The following is a 17,753-nucleotide window of genomic DNA, read 5'->3' on the forward strand; positions in this document are numbered from 1 at the left end:
GGAAAAATTTGCCTTTGGATGTATATCCCTCCTAATATTTTTCCATTCCTTCTCAATCAAAGCTTAGTGCTTGCGATCCACATGCTCTGTAGAGAAATATTGACCACAAGGCCATACTTGTTTCAAAGGAGAATATGGATACACAAAGCAAAGTGTGACATTAGATGGAAGTGTTACGATTGCACACAAAAAATTAAATTAGACAATAGCAAATAACACTACCACTTACCTTTTGCCTACACACCTTTGGAAACTCTTTCGCCTCCTTAATTGTAACTATTTTCTCTTGCCTTGCCGTCATCAATGCATCCTACAACAATCTGAGAGTCATGAATTCGGCAATGCTTCTAACTCATTTGTATTTCATGCATTGTGATGTATGGCAATGCTCCTAACTTGTTCACATATCATATGTTCCATTATTTATTGGCAATCCTAAAAGTGTTTCTAGCCACCCTTCTCTCCTCATTTGCCGCCTTGTATAAGGCTAGCCACTTCTCCATGGCTTAGTGGTGTAGAATAAGAAAGTGATTGATACTTTGGCAAGAACTTTACCCATTTCCTTCTCTCTTCCCTAGTTTAATAGATCCTTTCCAATTTTTGGCTTTGGACTTCTAGATATAGAGACCAACCATTGTGACAGTAAGAAATAGCTTTTATTTGTAGCACTCCGAAAATAAAGCACGTGTGATTTTGCAAGTGCTTACAAGACTTTGCTCATGCAAACAATTATGTAGGCAAAGGGGTCGACATCCCAATGCTAGCTTGATGCCATGTGGATATATCATCGAATTAACCTCTCAATACATGTATCTTGATGCCACATGGAGATGAGGCATCTCCGGCACATTTGCTTTTAGTTTTGGTTTACAACTTCTTGTTTTAACCACAACCATACTTTCCGCTCCTCTGCAAAGTACTATCACTGCTTCATCACAATTGCTGCTCATGATCAGCCCAACATTAAGGCATCAATAGCAAAATACAAAATCATCAACATCATCTGTATTCCTCTAATTACAATGCAGCACAGTTTTCAGCATCCTGTGACTACATGAATGTTCTATACAAAATACTGGGACTGCACATGTTACTGCAATCAAATTGCAGTTATTAGTCCATTTAACTGAGGGATTCTCTGAAAGATTAGTGGATCTTCTGGCTTTTCTTCCAGCATTGCAATGCTACATGCACAAGTCCTAATGAGTAACTCAACATCGGACATGATAACAAGATTGTTTTCCTTAGAAAGCTGATGCTAGATATCTACCACATGTTATGGTTGCTCATTATCAACAGCTTCACAGTGACAACTAGACCAAACCACAGACACTAGCATCATAAAGTAAGTTTTCCCTGCATGTCAACATCCACTAGCTATGGTCACATTCAATTACTGTGAATAACTAGAATGGACCAAACTGTAGATTTTACTAGCTTAAATTATGCTCTTCAGTAGCCATTAAAGATCGTTGGTTCATAGGAGAGCAATGAACATAGATTCAGCCGTGAGTAACTGCTCCTGGTTTCTCTTGAATCCCCAGTTTCTCACATCACCAAAATTGTGTGTTACCGATGATGGTCGTGTAGACAATGTAGACATTATCAGAAAATCTACAACAGAAAACGCTGCATTTTCAATACCAAAAAAGAAGAAACATGCCTACCAAGCTTAAACCAATGTGGTATACATGGTTATCCATCATTTCAACATCCGTGGACATGGAGTAGAAGCTTCTTCGCACCAAGCATTAGAGACTTCTAAATAATTTGAACACATTAGAGCCTAATGACCTTCCACGATGCTTGTAGCAGAAAAGTATGAGCTTTGAATGCCAAATTTTTATTAGGCAACAATGGATGGAGCTTTCAACACTCTCCCATGAATTACACGTCCTCCAAACCTCACTGCACCTCAAGAAAAAATAGCTCAGCTGAAGCAATTTCAAGAGCTAGTAACTTAAATTAATCTATTTTATCATCAGATTGCTGTTGTGCATTTGATCAACTAAAGGGAGCTGCCCAATAAATTGCAATATCGATCTGCAGCTACTCTCATATTTGAACAACATTTCAAGAGCAATAATGTGCGCCCATTCTGATTGGAATTCTAACTGCACTTATATTGCATTTTTTATAAAAGCATAGCTTTGTGTTGAGCTCTTTTATCCACTTATGACAATAAAGTTTTTATTTTTCAAATATACATGGAAATATACATTGGCAATCTCCCGTGCCTATCTTAGACCAGCTGCTGCTGCAGCTTGGGGGCCACCTCTAGCTCTTGTAGCCTTAGCCTGAGCCAGCATCTCATCATAATTCTGCACATGCCAAGAGCAATAAACAGCAAGTACAACACCTTACAGCAATTATAACTGCCACAACTAAATTGTTTGCTTACTCTGCGTTCCATAGCAACACCCCGGCTTTCTATAATCCTGTCTGCAAGTCCATAGTCAATCGCCTCTTGAGCCCTAAAATATTTGGGCCTTTGAATATCCTTGCGAATCTCCTCTTCACTTTTACCAGTACCTTTGGCTAGTAACTCAACATAATAATCTGTATTTGCATCCAATTCCTTGGCCTGCAAAGTACAGCCAGTATTGTGACATTTATGCTCATTTTATGCATGCTTAAACCAATGGCTAGCAGTTAAACACAAGCTACATGTACCTTTATCCACATCTCAGTTGCAGCTCCACTCGACTGGTTGACTTTAGGCGAGTAGATCTTAGCTGAAGCAGTGAATCCATTTTAGATAGACTAATGCAAAGACTGCATTATGCACCCCAGTGAAAAGTTTGGAGTACTTACTAACACAGTTGGGTTGGACAGCTCGAAAACCTTTTTCTCCTCTAGAAAGCAGCATCGCTGCTTGGCCGAATGCCGTTCCACAGTTTACAGTGTAGACTTTAGCTTTGACATACTGAAAAAATAGACAATCTCTGCCATAAGATGGACACCAACAGACAACATAACTCAACTCAAAAAAACGAAGTGATAGTTTTGTGGGATAATCTGCACAAATCGAGGCCATGGATTGGTAGTGAAATATATACTGAGGTTTACACCAACTTTTCCACACTTCGTAAAAGTCAGCATTCTAGAGCATTCATATGATACACCACCTTCGTAAAGCTAAAAACAGATTCTTACAATAGTCACAATCACAAGGTGAAAGCAGTTTTACAGGATTCAAGTGTTTCAATCACAGATCCAACACCAGCTAATGCAAACACAAAGCAGCTGAATGCAGATGAACAAAAAGCTCCAATGCCACTACCACAATCTTGATGATGTTACCCACATAGCTTTCAAGACATGAGAGTGCCAAGCAAAACCTTCCAAAAGTGTCAGATATTGAAATTACCGCAATAGTATCAGCGATTGCATAAGCTTCTGTCTCAAATCCAATACTCTCCCTTTTATCATTCTGAATACAAATGGATTGCATTAGTATTAAAGGACCAACCAACACTGCAGAATGAAAATCCAGAGCATGCTTTCCCCTTTTTTTTTTAAGAAACATAAAAACTTGTAAGATTCACTAGATGTTTCAGATCAGGGGTTGAATGAATAGTCCCTATGCACAGTTTTGTCCATTTTCTACTTGTAAAAAGCATTACTACTCTGCGTGTAAGCTTCATCTGCAGCATAGACACAAAAAGCATTTCAATCTTGAATAGGAGGATCCCATAGGTTCTCAGACACAGTCTGTCTTGATTGATGAATTCTTCAGTTCCTTGAGCCTCAATGTAAAGTGGTTCTTTACGAATGTGTCCTCTATTGTGCACTATAGCTTCACCTAAAATATTTCATCAAAGGAAAACTCGGTCCACTGTGAGAGTGCATTACACCCAAGGACTTCTGCCCAAAAATTGGCCTTTTAGCAATACACACGTTCACAGGACTGAGGCCCTATCAGCTTTTACCAAGTCTGTCAAGGATCATATTTGCATGACAGAGGATACTACCACAGATATGAACAGAGCAATCAGCCAAATGACAAAGAAAGCCAACCTGGGTTCCTGGTGAATTGATATAGAAATAGATAGGTTTGCTGGGGTTGTCATAATCAAGCCAGAGTAGTTCTGCAACTACAAGCTCTGTAACAGCTGGTACAATCTGTACACATTATATAAAAATAAGCAACCATTTATTTGATATGCTATATCTAGAAATGCCATGAGAATCTATCAAAGGTCCATACTGGCATGCCAAGATAACAGATTCTAGCATCCAACAAAAGAGAAGGCAGGTCTGGTGGGGATGTCTTTGGCCTTCCGTATCCACCTCCTCCACGGTACATGCTTACACTCATACTAAGACGAGAGGGTCCATTTTGCAGCGATGTGAGATTCCACATACCAGTTCCTTCCCTGTAATTATGTGCTGATGAGATTGTGTTCTGCAATTAAACAAAATAAAAAATCATGTCCATCTAGATGCTTTAGAAAGTAGCAAAATCTATTTGCATGATATTCTAATGTCAGTTTGTTGAAAAATATATGCCAAAACTGAAATACCTCTGTAACTCTTTCAGCCTGGCGCTTGATTGGGCTGTCTTCTGTAAGAAACATGTCCATCTGAGAAGGGTTAAGCCCATACAGGTAACTGGGTACATTTTTAAAATTTTCTATCACTGCCAGACAGCAAAGTGTACAACATAAGCAACATGAGCTGACTTGAACATGTAAAGTAAATTCTCAACATATATGGTGAAATGGCAACCATGATTCTACTGCATAATAGTACTGACAAAATGCTATTATTGCAAACACAAATTACATTTACATTCAATCCAGTTTTGTATGTATACATGGTAAGTTTATTCAATGTAGCAACTCCATTCTTTTCCAAAAAGTCTCATGGAATCTCTTCCCTCCTTTAAATATTTTACATGGCCATTCTGTCAAAAGTGGGTGCAGCAATGGAAGCATAGAAGACTGCTGTAATAGACTGCACAACATGAGAGAAAAGAGAAAATTGAAGAAACCAAAAGAACATTGCAAAGGGAGAACTCAGAGATATGCTTGGGAAATGGAATCCATATACCAAACATGAGATAGTCATGTATAACAGTGAGTCACTTGCCGTGTGGGCACCTATTGACCTAAAACTTCATTCCATACTGATTAGCTCTTTGAACAGCCCCAAAAAATGTAAATTACCAAAAGTTTCATTAAACAAGGAGCAGTTCTAGAGAGTTTGGGTCCCACATGCATGTGAGAGTGTGCAACGGAAGAAGAGCACGAACACAGAGGAGGAGAGAGAGAAAGCAGAAAATGAAGGAAGAAAATCTGCACTGACTGTAATGAATGCTGAATACAAAACTGTGGACTGATCAGTCCCTGCACGCAGCCCGAAGCGTCAGTGAGGGCACCAGAACAGGCTGGAAGCAATGGCAGCACCAATGCCGGAGCGGGAGAGGAGGGAGTGTGTGCTGAATCTGCAGAAGAATGTGTAATAAAAATGACTGGGGGGGCTGCTATATATAGCCCCAAACCAGCCAAAACTGGCCGACCTGGCTGAAACTGGCCGACCTGCCCACAAACTGGCCGACTGCACACAAACTGGCCGACCTGCCCAAATATGGGCCGACTGCACACAAAAAAGCCCATTTTGGGCTGAGTGCCACTCGAGAAGGGAATGCAGACTAAATCAGCAGACACAAAACTGACAGAGCTCCTCTGTCTCCTGCCAGACTCTGACAGGAGCTCACAACCAGAAGATGACAGACTGAGAATGAAAAGAGAGCAGGCTAACAATGTAAACTCTAACACCTAATCAGCTTGGGTTTGCACCATCTGCTACCTGGCAACAGGCTGTTCTCCTCCTGGTGACTGTATCAGCCCTGAATTTTGCAGATTGACAGGCTGCCTCCATCATCTGACAGTTCTTCTACTGTTGCATGGCTACATACTATCTCTAATGACAGTTTTAAGCACTTTCCCAGTCTCTTTAAGCTCTGAATTGTGGTTACAGCACTCCATATCTGTCTCCAATGGACAATCACCCTTCGACATCATTCACTGCTCTACCCTCGAGCATTATGTACACTCTTACATTTATTTACTGCATTGATTCATTCACTTTAGAGTTCTCTTCTCTCTCTGTTTGTGTTTGTGTTTTTTGCATTTTGAGTTGTCGAAGTGCAGCGAATGCGGAAGCATATGGACAAGACTAAAAGACAATGGACATGAGAGAAGAGGGAGAGAAAAAAGAGACAGTAGAATACAGAAATCTGCAATCAATGAATGCTGAAATAACGAAGGCAAATATAGAAACAGACTGTCGAAGTTATCTCCTCAAGCCAATCTCTCTCACAACTTGAAAACGCAAGTGAATGTGGACTGACTTGGGCTCAGCCTAAATAGCTGGAAAATAGCCGTAACAATGACCAGGTCCGCTGGCCAACCAGCTGCCAAACTACCGATTGCACATAAAACTTTGATAAAACCAGCGGTTTGCAAAGTAGATGTGCCATGTGGCACTGGTGCCTCCCCACAAATTGTCCAACTTGCTTATTAAAAAGTGCCCACTCCTGATGACTATGGAAAAAGCCCAAAAACAAACCGGAAATGTGTAATTGTGCCCGAGAGAACCAACTATTCCATCGTAGCCTGACGATGCTAGTCTAGGGGATGACTGAATCTCTAACACCCCCTCTCAGATCCTAGAGGGGACATAAGGTTCAAGGATCTAAAGTGTTGTCAAAGGACCTGAGGAAGCGCCTTCATAAACAAATCTGCCGAATTGTCCTTTGTCTTGCAGTATACCATTTCAATAATCTCATGCAAGATCTCCTCCCCAATGAAATGGTATTGTATCTCAATGTGCTTCGACCTAGTATGAAACACAAGATTCCGAGCCAAGTCAGTGCAACTCTCATTGTCGCAATGAAGTGTTGTAGGACCTATCTGTGGAAACCAAGCTTTCCTAATAACCTCTGAAGCCACAATGTCTCACATGTGGTAGAAGACACTACTCTATACTCCACCTCTGTAGAAGAAAGGGCAATTGTGGACTACTTGTTGCTCCAGTAGCCATCTAAGATGTAGATGCAAAGGTGTCATGGAAATCCATCCCCGCCATTGGGCGAGGCCTTTTACAACGAGCCGTGCCTTGTCCTTATCCAAAGTACCATCACTATGATACTTGGTCTTAAAGACCTATTTGACTCCAATCACCTTCCTACGAGCGGGCCGAGGCACAAGATCCCAACTGCCATTCCACTCAATCACATCCAACTCCTACTCCATAGCCTTCTTCCAATGTTATGACTATAAAGTCTCCTTCACGGAGGTAGGCTCTCTATCTTGCATGGCACAAGATATCAAACAATAGTTAGTACAAATAAGCCTGGGGGAGTGTGCTTGGTTTCTTCAAAAGCGCCAAAGGCCATCATGCAACTTCCACTCCTCAAGAACTCCCTTAATCCCTGAATTACAAGGTATATCACATGCCCAACGAGAAGGAGGCCGATGCTCCCCTCACCGCTCTACCTATGCCGAAGTCTCTAGAATGTCCACCGATGCTAGCGAAACGGATGAATCCCGAGGTGAAGCACTCTCCTCATAGTGACAGGAAACGGCCGGAACGGCCCCCCGGCACGCAGAATCGCCATCCCCGGCATGTTTCCGGCTCGGACCGCGTTTCCAAAAAATGGAACGTTCCCTGTCCCGTTTCAGACAGGGAACGCAGCAGGAAACGCGTTCCCTGCTGCGTTCCCTGTCTGAAACGTGACAGGGAATGCCACGTGGCAAGTGCCTGCGCCCAGTTTTCGCCCGCGCCCTGTTTTCGTCTTCGAGCTGTTCTGTTTCGTTCCGCCTGCATTCCGTCTGCTCCCGCCTGCGTCTCGCCTGGCCCATTTCTCCTGCTCCCGCCTCAGCCTGGCCCAGTTCTCCTGCCCCTAGGCCCAGCCACCTTCTTCCTTCTCTTACCTCTCTTCCTTCTTCTTCTTTCTCTTCTTTCTCCTCCCACCTCCAACCTCTTCCTTCTCTTCCTTCTCTTCCTTCTCTTCCTTCTTTTTCTTTCTCTTCTTATTCTTTCTTCTCTTCCTTCTCTTCTTCCTTCTACCTTCTCTTCTTCCTTCTACCTTCTCTTCACTTCTCCCTTCTCTTCTTCCTTCTTCCATGAACCTTCTTCTTCTTCTCCCTTCTCTCCCTTTCCCTTCTCTCTCGACTCTTGAGTGAGTCTTGACTCTTGACTCTTGAGCCTTCTCCCTTCTCTCGAGCCTTCAATAATCAATTTTCAGCCTTCAAATTTTCCTTCTCTCGACTCTTGAACCTAAGGCCTTCAATTTTCAGCCTGAAATCATAAATGGCTTCATCTTCCCGCCCCGCTCGTCGGGTTGGTGGTCGAGGAAGAAGGTCTGATGATTGGTCATGGTGGGAAGAAGTAAATGCTGACCGCCCTTTGAGTGGTGGAGAATCTCGACCATGGACTTGCAAGCTTTGCCCATACAAGCGAACTAGTGGAGCAAACAAGGTAATCCATTCAGCCGAGCACTTGTATTTCAAATTTTTATTGATTTTAATTTTTCAAAGTTACTTAAATATTAGAATATTCAATATGGACTACCAATTGCCACTTGTTCCATTTTAAATTTTAATATTTATACATAATCAGGTCCGAGCTCATCTCCTACATGAGCCAAATTCAGAGGTGCAGTTTTGTCCAAATGTGACCTTGGAGAAGCAAAGGGAGCTTCGTGACCGTGTAGCAGGTCAACAAGCTTATCTTGCATCTAGACCACGACGTGTTGCAGTTGACCCTGCAACTTTTGTGACACCATCCCCATCAGATGTATCTAGAGCAGGGTCAGTATCAGGAAGTGCTACCTCCACACCTACTACAGGTATTGCATCGGCCATGGCATCAACAACGCCACATGTTGCACGTAGACAAAGCACACTTGATGCTAGTTGGGATCCCAAGAAGAAGGAAGAGGTGGATACATCAGTGGCACGCTTTTTTTATCATGACCACATTCAATTTCGTGCAGCCAGGTCAGAGTATTTTAAATTGATGTGCAAGAAGATTGGTGAGTATGGCCCTTCGTATGTACCTCCATCATCAGAGACCTTACGCACCACTTTGCTCGACAAGGAAAAGCGCCTTGTTGAGCAAGCAGCAGTGACTAGAAAGAGCATGTGGGCTAAAAATGGAGTTTCTTTGATTGCTGATGGTTGGAGTGATACACGCAAGCGATCCATTCATGGTATGGTTGCTTATTCTCGTGGGAAAATGTATTTTATATCTTCACATGATGCATCGGGACAGGAAAGTCAGCAGATGTACTTGCAGCAGAGTGGGTTACAGGTGTTGAGCTTATTGGCCCAGAGCATGTTGTGGGATTTGTTGCAGATGGAGAGCCTGCAAATAGGGCAGTAGGTGCTATTATTCAGGGATATTATCCACATATCACAGTTTCATATTGTATGGCTCATTGCTTGAACAACCTACTAAAGGATATTGGTAACCTGTCATGGATTGCACCTGTCATAGAGCAAGGAGCTCAAATGGTTAGCTTTGTTTTGAATCACCAATTTCTTCGCCATCACTTTTCTTTGCGGTCGAAGAAGACACTTTTAAAATACTCTGATACCAGATTTGCCTTTAACTTCTTGATGCTAGGCAGGTTAAGAGAATGCAGTGGTGCCTTGAGGCAGTTATTTCTTAGTGATGAGTTTACCTCATCAACATTGGCAGATACTCCTACAGGTATCTTATGCTTGGAGAAAGCAAATAACTCCACTTTTTGGGATGATGTAAAGCTGATAGATCGTATGGTATCACCCATTGTACATTTATTGAGGGTTATGGATGCTATGCAACCTTGCATTGGCAAGGTATATGAGGCTATGGACAGGTTGAATGAAAAGTTGCAGGAGTTGGCACCAAATGATGAGGCGTATGAGGAAATACACCATTTAGTTGTGACGAGGTGGAACTCCTATAGCTCACCCATGCATGCAGCTGCATTTGTTGTGGATCCTGAGTTCCAAGGCAAGGGTCAAGAGAATGACAGTGAGGTTATGGATGCATGGAGACTTATATTGTCTCGTCTAGTGCCTGATCATGGCACTAGACGAAAGATCAGAGATCAGCTTTCATGTTATAGGACCTTTCGGGGTTCTTTTGGTTGTGGGGATGCACAGGAGGATCGCTGTAAGATTGGGGCAGCTTTGTGGTGGGAGGACTATGGTTCGGATGGTCCAGAGTTGCAGCAACTAGCCATCCGTATTTTGAGTCAGTCAGTTAGCTCCTCTTGTTTGGAGCAATTGTGGAGTACCTACGCTCACATTGCTTCAAAGAAGAGGAACCGTCTTGGTGTGGAGAGGGCAAACGATCTAGTATTCGTTAGTGCTAATTTGAGGATGTTATGTAACAGTATGACAACAAAGCCTGATCCATTCACAGAGTGGGAGATGCAGCAAGAAGAGGAGACACATGCTGATGTTGAGGGAGATGCAGCAATTCATGGTACACATGATGATGAGGCTGGCACTTCAGGAGTGGCTAGAGCAGCCTCAGAGCCCCATCATGATCTTTGATTTAGCTTACTTATCACGAGTCTCATGATACATGACACATTTACATTATATATGATATTATGATCATTGATGACACTGTGACACTTGGGTTGTTGACAGTTGTGCCATGTCGATATTATACTTGTACTTGAGTCTTGCAGTCTTGCAGTTGCCCTTTGGGCTATTTTGGCATGCGGCATGCCGCATTTTGCTTTAGTCTAGAGATTAGACTTTATATTTGCAATCTTTTTTGGGGCAATGAGCATGTTCTTTCAAAGATTAGACTTCAATTTCATATTTGTAATCTTTTAAGTTTTTTGGCAATGGTACCATAGGCATGTTCTTTTAGCTTAGACTTTTAAGTTTAGTTCATTGTTCATTGTTTTATCATTTATGATTTTTGGCATATGTATTATGGATTTTATTATTTATAATTGAATAGCTTACCTCTTGAGCCTTGTAAGTTGCAATTCAATTTCTAATGAGTAGTTTTAGAATAATGCATGATATCTTAAAGTTAAAACTTAAAACTTAAAATGATTTGTCCTTGTGGATTATATACCTTGGTTTTAAGTTTTAACACTCCAGACTCCCAGAGTCCACATGGATTATCAGTGAAATATTAATTTTTTTTCATGAATTTTGATTTTTTAAAGGTCGTTCCCGTTCCCACGTCCCCGTTCCCTAGGTTTGGCGTTCCCGTCTCCGTCCCCGTTCCCGTTCCCGTTCCCCGTTTCATGTTTCTATGACTCTCCTCCTTGACTGAGATTGGAGCCTCGAACTCCAAAGGCATTGGAGTAGGTGCTCAGATCTCCAAGGATGAGATGCTCAACACCCCTCTCTATAGCTGGAAACTCCATGAACCAAACATCTCAACTCATGTATACCTCCGATGAAACGGGATCATAAAGCCTGTATCCTTGGGAGTGCAAGCTATTGTTAAAGATCAGTCGCCTGGTCGGACTGCACAGTCCACAGTCCGGTCGGACTGCACAGTCCACAGTCCAGTCGGACTGTACAGTCGAACTGCCATGTGGCAGTCCGACCTGCTTCCGTACAGTCGGCTGCATTTAATGCAGCCAACATGCAGTTATCTGGCGCTCAGATTTTGGCTATTTATAGCCGCGATTTCTAGGAATCTCTACACACTTCTGCTCGCAGATTACAGGCTGGAGGCTCGCACAGATTCCATCTCTATTCGCAGATTTCAAACAGGAGATCGTGCAGACTGCAACGGACTTCGAGGTGAACAACAGGTTGCATCGTTGAGGTGGAGACACGCAGTCCAGCGCACTGCACCCGTGTACATATCTGCATATCTTTGTATACAGCACACTTTATACAGCAGATCTTCATTTACCATTGTCTCTTTCTCTCTCTTCTCTCTGCGTTCTCTCTCTCTCAGTCCTACGCTTCCGCACCGCTGCACTCCGACATGGTATCAGAGCAATGTAGAAGGGCTAACTGAGTGCAGAACTAACCTGAAGAAGAGTTTCCATCGCGACACAAGGCTGTGTTTTCAGCGTTTGAGGGCAAGCAGGAGGGCTGCGTCTCGAAACAAGGCTGAAGCGAGCGTGGGCGCGCGGGAAAGGAGTCCAGGTGGTGGATTTGCTGCTGTTTTCTGCTGTTTGACGAGGAGGAAGTTTGAGTTTTCAGCTTTCAAGTGCAGGTTTTGCTTTTTCATCGCCTCTGGCGGGTGAAGAAGTTTCGGGACGCGGAAGAGCCCTAGCAGGCTGCGTTTTCACAGTCAGAGGGGGCTGATTTTGCGTTTGTAAAGGCATTACAGGTGAAGATGTCTACAGAGATTGACTTGGAGTTCCAAATGATCATGGACCGGAAGGTGCCTGTCTTACCGGCTCTTCCCGCAGATCAGAAGCTCAATGGCAATAATTACCGCATTTGGCACGTGATGATGCTCGCCATCCTCGAGTCCTACGATTTGACGGAGCTTGTACAGGAGGAGATCGACCGGCCCTCGGTGAGAGATGAGTCCAAACTCTCTTCCGATGCTCATGCGGAGTTGGCCAAGGCACAATCTCACTGGGACAAACTAAATGCCAGGATTCGTTCCTTTCTTTTTGTCTTGCACTACAGCCGTGATAGCTCACATCAAGCACTTAACAGTGGCTCGGGAGATATGGCTGGAGCTTGATCAGATGTATAACCGGATGACCCTTATGAAGCGGGTTTCTTTGGAGGTGCAGATACGGACCTTGTCCGTGAACAAGTCTTCTTCGTTGCGTGAGCACATCAACAAGCTTAGACAGCTTCAGATGCAGGTTCAGAATGCGGGGAAGCCGATTTCCTCCGAAGACATGGCGATCACACTCTTGTCCCAGTTGCCGCCACGATTCGGTGCTTTCTACTCTGCCCTCATTGCTTCGGGGAGAGAGTCCACTCTTCGGTGGGAAGAGTTGGTTCCTATGGTCTTGGACCAAGAGGAACAACTGAAGGGACAGAATGCTTCCAAGTCGGAGGCACTGACAAGTCAAGCCTCTCAAAAGAAGGGAAAGGACCAAAAGAAGAAGAAGGGGAATAACAAGTCAAAGAAGGACAAGGACAAGGACAAAGAATCCACATGCCATATTTGTGGAAAGACCGGCCATTGGAAGAAGGATTGCCTTGACAAAGACAAGAAGGACACCAACAAGAAGGACACGAAGGATTCTGAAGCGGTGGCTGCACCCTTATCAGCTGCGTTTCTTCATCTAGCTGTCATTGAGGACTCTACACCGAATGCTTTTGATGCTGCGATGACAGCTCCCCAGGCTCGAGAGTGGATCGTTGACAGTGGTGCCTCCTGACACATGACTCCTTCATCAGATGGTGTTGCCCAGTTGCGACCTTCGCGTGGGCAGATTCTCATTGGAGATAGCTCTTCGGTGTCTATTGCAGGACGGGGTGAGATGCAGCTTATTCCAGATGGACGTGGTGGTACCCATACCTCAGAGGTCTTGCATGTACCAGGTTTAGGGTATCATCTACTGTCAATTCATAAGATTTGTTCCCTTGGACTTGCAATGTTCTCCTGAAGGGGTGTGAGGGCAGTGGAGAGGCAGAAGAGAAGAGGTGACGGACTGAATGAATCAACCATGAAGAATGAGTGACAGAGACAGCCTACAAATAGGTAAGAGACTGTCTAGGGTGGCGCCCGGAGGGAGGGTGTCAGATGTCTAGGGTGGTGCCCCACTGTGGCCCAGCCCCTTTTTGGGGCTGTCCACTATGAAACCCTAAACACAAAACGCAGAATGCAAACTGCATGTGAAGGGTTTCTCAATAGTTTAGACTATCCACAAGGCAACTAATAGCCTGAGCAAAGCAAGGAACAGGAGGATGACATGTTTCAAAGGGTCGTGCACCCATGTGCAAGTAAACCATTGAGCATGATTGCTTGAGGAGGTTGGAGGCAGCCATATCAGCAATGTGGCCTGGTCATTTGTTTTGTTTTGACATGCCAAAAGTTTCAACAGGTAAAAAAGTCAAGTAGCCAATTAGGTGGTGGTATGCTTTGCAGGAAAGAAAAGGCACAATAGGAGAACAATAGCCAAAGCAAAAGCAAGCAACTTCAACCTCAAATTGAGGATAGTTTTTCAATCAGTATATGAACATATGGAGCAACTGAAAAGATATGAAAGTCAAATTGGGAGCACGATTTTCAAGAAAGCGGGGCTACTTTGATGTGAGATCCAACACTTCAATTTGGCAGAAGTGTCGTATTCCCCTTGAGTGGAAGGTCAAAGAAGGGCAGCCAGTTTAGAGTCTGCTGCTGCCACTGATTTGACAGGCCCAAAGCAAGCCCAAGAGAGGCATATAGGGTGCTCCGATATCCAATGCATTCATCATCATGGTTTAGTAAATGCTAGGGGTCAAACCAAGGGGTAAGATCAAGTCAGACTGAAGAGAAAGGAGAGAAATTTATGGCAACCTTCCATACCCTATAGAGGTTTTACTCCCTTTCCACTTTGAATCTCAATAAAGGAGGATCAAACATGATGTTTTTTCAGACAATGTTCGTGTATGGTGTAGAAAACAGATGGGATTTTCACTTGGAAAGAAAACTAATATGAAATGTATATTCTATCTCTTCTCATTTTGAAGATACAACTCATGAGGTTTATGGATTTTTGTCATGTTACTGTTTGCTTCTTAACATTGGAAAGTAGAGGATCATCCTGATGTATAGATAAATATATTATACTTTTAGAGTGAGATGAAATCCTAGAATCATACCCCATTGATGTTGCTAGGAAGTGAGTAATTTTTCTAGTTTGAAACTTAGTGGGTAAATAGATCATGAGCACCTCCTACTGTAGAGAGGTTCAATTAAGCTAGGAGATAGAAGACTCGAAGGGGAAGTACCTTTACGGGGGGGGGAGAGAGAGAGAGAGAGAGCACCAAGCTAGCAAATACTAAAAGGATGTACCTTGATAATGAAATGGAATAGACTAGGCGGCAACAAACTAAGAGTGTAGGAAATGATTTAGAACAATGATCCTAAGGATATAAATTATATATGAATTCCAAGATTCCTTGAGTGTTGATTAAGCCGCATAGAAGAAACCACGATATACTTGGCTAAGCTTCTATAACTAAGGGGTTGGATAAGTTGTGGAGTATAGTTGCACGAAATGGCATTCCAAGCTACCCAAAGCGGAAATGTTTCGGCCTTGAAATGTTTTGAGACAGTGATTTCAAACAAACAAGGTAAACTCTCCAATTTTGTGACAGCCTGCTCATTTCGCCTTGCTATGTACAGATTTCTCCCTGTTTCCCTTCTCAGCTAATCACTCTCCCTACTTCTTGTTTGCTTCCCCCTTTCACATCTATAGCTATCTACAGCCTTGAAACCCTACATCCCTCATCCCTCAACTACCCAATACTTTTCCTTTCCTATCCACACTATTTACAGCAATTTTCCCTCAGTTTTGGAGCTATTTTGTCCAACAATCGATCTCTCTCCTCTCTTTGTCCTTCACTGTCCATGCTGGTTTTCCCCACCTTTGCTGCTGGTTTCCTCTATTTCCAGCAAGGAACAGCAAAGGTGAAGGATACATTTTGTAGCCACGCATGCATGATCAACAACTATGAAGCTAGCGATGGCTCGAAGCGGTGCGAATGCAACTACTGTCATGTCATACGCACAGGAAGCAAGGATCATCTTGCTCGTGTTAGTGATAAGGATATTGAATATTGCCTTGATGTGCCTAATGATGTGTTTACTAGTTTAGAGCATTGAAGGAGGCAATGCCTTGTCGTCAATGTAGCAAATGAGGATGATATTCAACGTCAAAGTACACGTCCTACGGTTCCACCTCCTCCCATACGTGCTAGTGCTCCAAAGAGAGAGTGTGTGTGCATAGATGTTGGTGCTTCTATTGGTGCCAACATCTCTGTGGATGCAAATATAGAGGCATCTCAAGCAACTATAGTCTATGGCTGTTCACTGTTGAGTCTTCAATCTTGACATATGTCGTCATTATTCATGGGCCATGGCATACTGCAGTCTTTTATATTAGGTTCTAAGTTATAACTTCTAAATCTTGATCTTGAAAGTTTATGGAAGTCATGGATTATGATTTTACAATCTTAATCTTTTTGGTAGAATCATATATATTTGTCAAATCTCTTCTAAAGTTACATGTATACTCTATGTTGTTAAGGAATTGAAGTGATTTGGTGTAGATGTTCAACATTTAAATGGTATTAACCATTTATATATGTCTAATATTAAAATATTCCTAAAAATAGATGTAAAACCCATTTCCCTGTTTCAACCTCCGGCCCAAACCCCATTTCGCAAAACCTCATGACTGGACTCCACGGAAAGAAAGATGACTGCAACATCTTCATAGGTAGGTTCTATGATGACTATCTCTCAACAAAAAGGAATACAAACCAGAAGTTAAAGCCTGAGATAAACAAACCCCATAACCACAACCGTATTGAAGGCAAAAATAAGATGCAGGACACACTATGAGAAATAATGTGGTGTACAAAGATTATTGTGCTCACTAATATCTCAATTAGCAAGAGCTCAGCAGGGGCAAGTGAAAAAATGGCGCTCTATGTGGCAAAAATAAAGGCATATGAGTACAATCTTGATGTATAGTGATTATTGTGCTCAGTAGAATGCGATGTAGAAGGATTATTGCGCACTAATGTCTCAATCAATCAGACCTCAAAACAGTCAAGTAAGAAAATACAGCTGTATATGATAAAAATGAACCCATCGTAAAGACGGTGCTTTACAGAGACTAGAACTCACAACAGGCAAGTGAGAAACTACGGCTGTATGTGTCAGAAAAGAACCCGGCTGAAAAGACATGATTTTACAGCAAGTAGAAATTATCTTACAGCCATCCTTGAGATTATCCTGCCGAAACTGCTTGGGTATGTGCTGGAAGGACGCCGATGCACAAGTCGCACGCTTGCGGCGGCATTGATCTGGTTTGGCGAGGTCGAACGCGATTTTCTCTCCGCAGAATGAAGACTTGAAACCCAGCGGGCGGCGAGACGAGAGGGACTGCAGAGGCTCCAGTGTTGACAGGGCACCCTGGGCGGGCATCGCCATGGCCTAGCTCTATTCGATGCTCCTCTCTCCTCTCCTTCGCCTCTTCCTCTTCAAAATCCTGTATACTTTTACTACGATCTTCTCCTTGAAGACCTTAGGCCAAATATTCAAAATATCATATCGTCATGTCATTGTATCACACACATATCACGAGTCACGATGCGAACCATAACTTGCATAAGTTTACATAGTCAAGTTTAATAATACGAGGTTGATTTATTTAACTTTTTTAATTTAAATATGAAAGCTATTGATATTTCTATCAAACGGTAAAATCTCCATGATGCTCCAAGTTCATTGTTTTATCCTTTGAGTAATAAGAAAATAAGGTACTACTCACAAGAGAGCTATTGGAGATACCAAAACATAGTGTCTTCTCTCTATCTCTATGTAAATCTTAATTCTCTTTGCAGCTTTGATAGAGGTAGTGTATTGATGGTGGGGTAGTGATAGGCGGAGGGAGGACAAGAATGACCAGTGGGGCATGGTAGGGATGATGGGATAGTAACAAGTAAAGAGAGGGGGTAGGAGTGTCTAGCAAGGTAGATAGAGAAGAGCAAGACTGATTGGCATGGCAAGTAGAGCGGGGGTAAGACATGGTAGCGACAAGGAGGGCAAGTAGAGAGGGGGCAAGGATGGCAGAA

At 42.9% G+C, this 17,753-nt stretch overlaps 2 protein-coding genes across 2 annotated transcripts; one reads left to right on the forward strand and one right to left on the reverse strand.

Annotated features, from left to right (window-relative positions):
* Positions 1 to 1,994: 1,994 nt before the first annotated feature.
* CLPR1 (CLP protease proteolytic subunit 1) lies at positions 1,995 to 17,216 on the reverse strand. The gene is made up of 9 exons (XM_087691073.1): positions 16,893 to 17,216; positions 4,527 to 4,642; positions 4,211 to 4,408; positions 4,021 to 4,125; positions 3,371 to 3,433; positions 2,815 to 2,926; positions 2,674 to 2,735; positions 2,402 to 2,584; positions 1,995 to 2,321 (listed from the first exon to the last, which is right to left on the reverse strand). The coding sequence occupies exons 1-9, from the start codon at positions 17,107 to 17,109 to the stop codon at positions 2,238 to 2,240; spliced, it is 1,140 nt and encodes a 379-aa protein (XP_087547199.1). The 5' UTR covers positions 17,110 to 17,216; the 3' UTR covers positions 1,995 to 2,237.
* Positions 6,397 to 10,693, forward strand: LOC148039479 (uncharacterized). The gene is made up of 2 exons (XM_087689855.1): positions 6,397 to 6,496; positions 9,286 to 10,693. Exons 1-2 carry the CDS (start codon positions 6,397 to 6,399, stop codon positions 10,557 to 10,559), a joined length of 1,374 nt encoding a protein of 457 aa, XP_087545981.1. The 3' UTR covers positions 10,560 to 10,693.
* Positions 17,217 to 17,753: the final 537 nt, after the last annotated feature.

This window comes from Lygodium microphyllum, chromosome 2, assembly GCF_053477565.2.
Source record: "Lygodium microphyllum isolate KBCC chromosome 2, Lygodium_microphyllum_v1.1.10, whole genome shotgun sequence".
Lineage (NCBI taxonomy): Eukaryota > Viridiplantae > Streptophyta > Polypodiopsida > Schizaeales > Lygodiaceae > Lygodium > Lygodium microphyllum.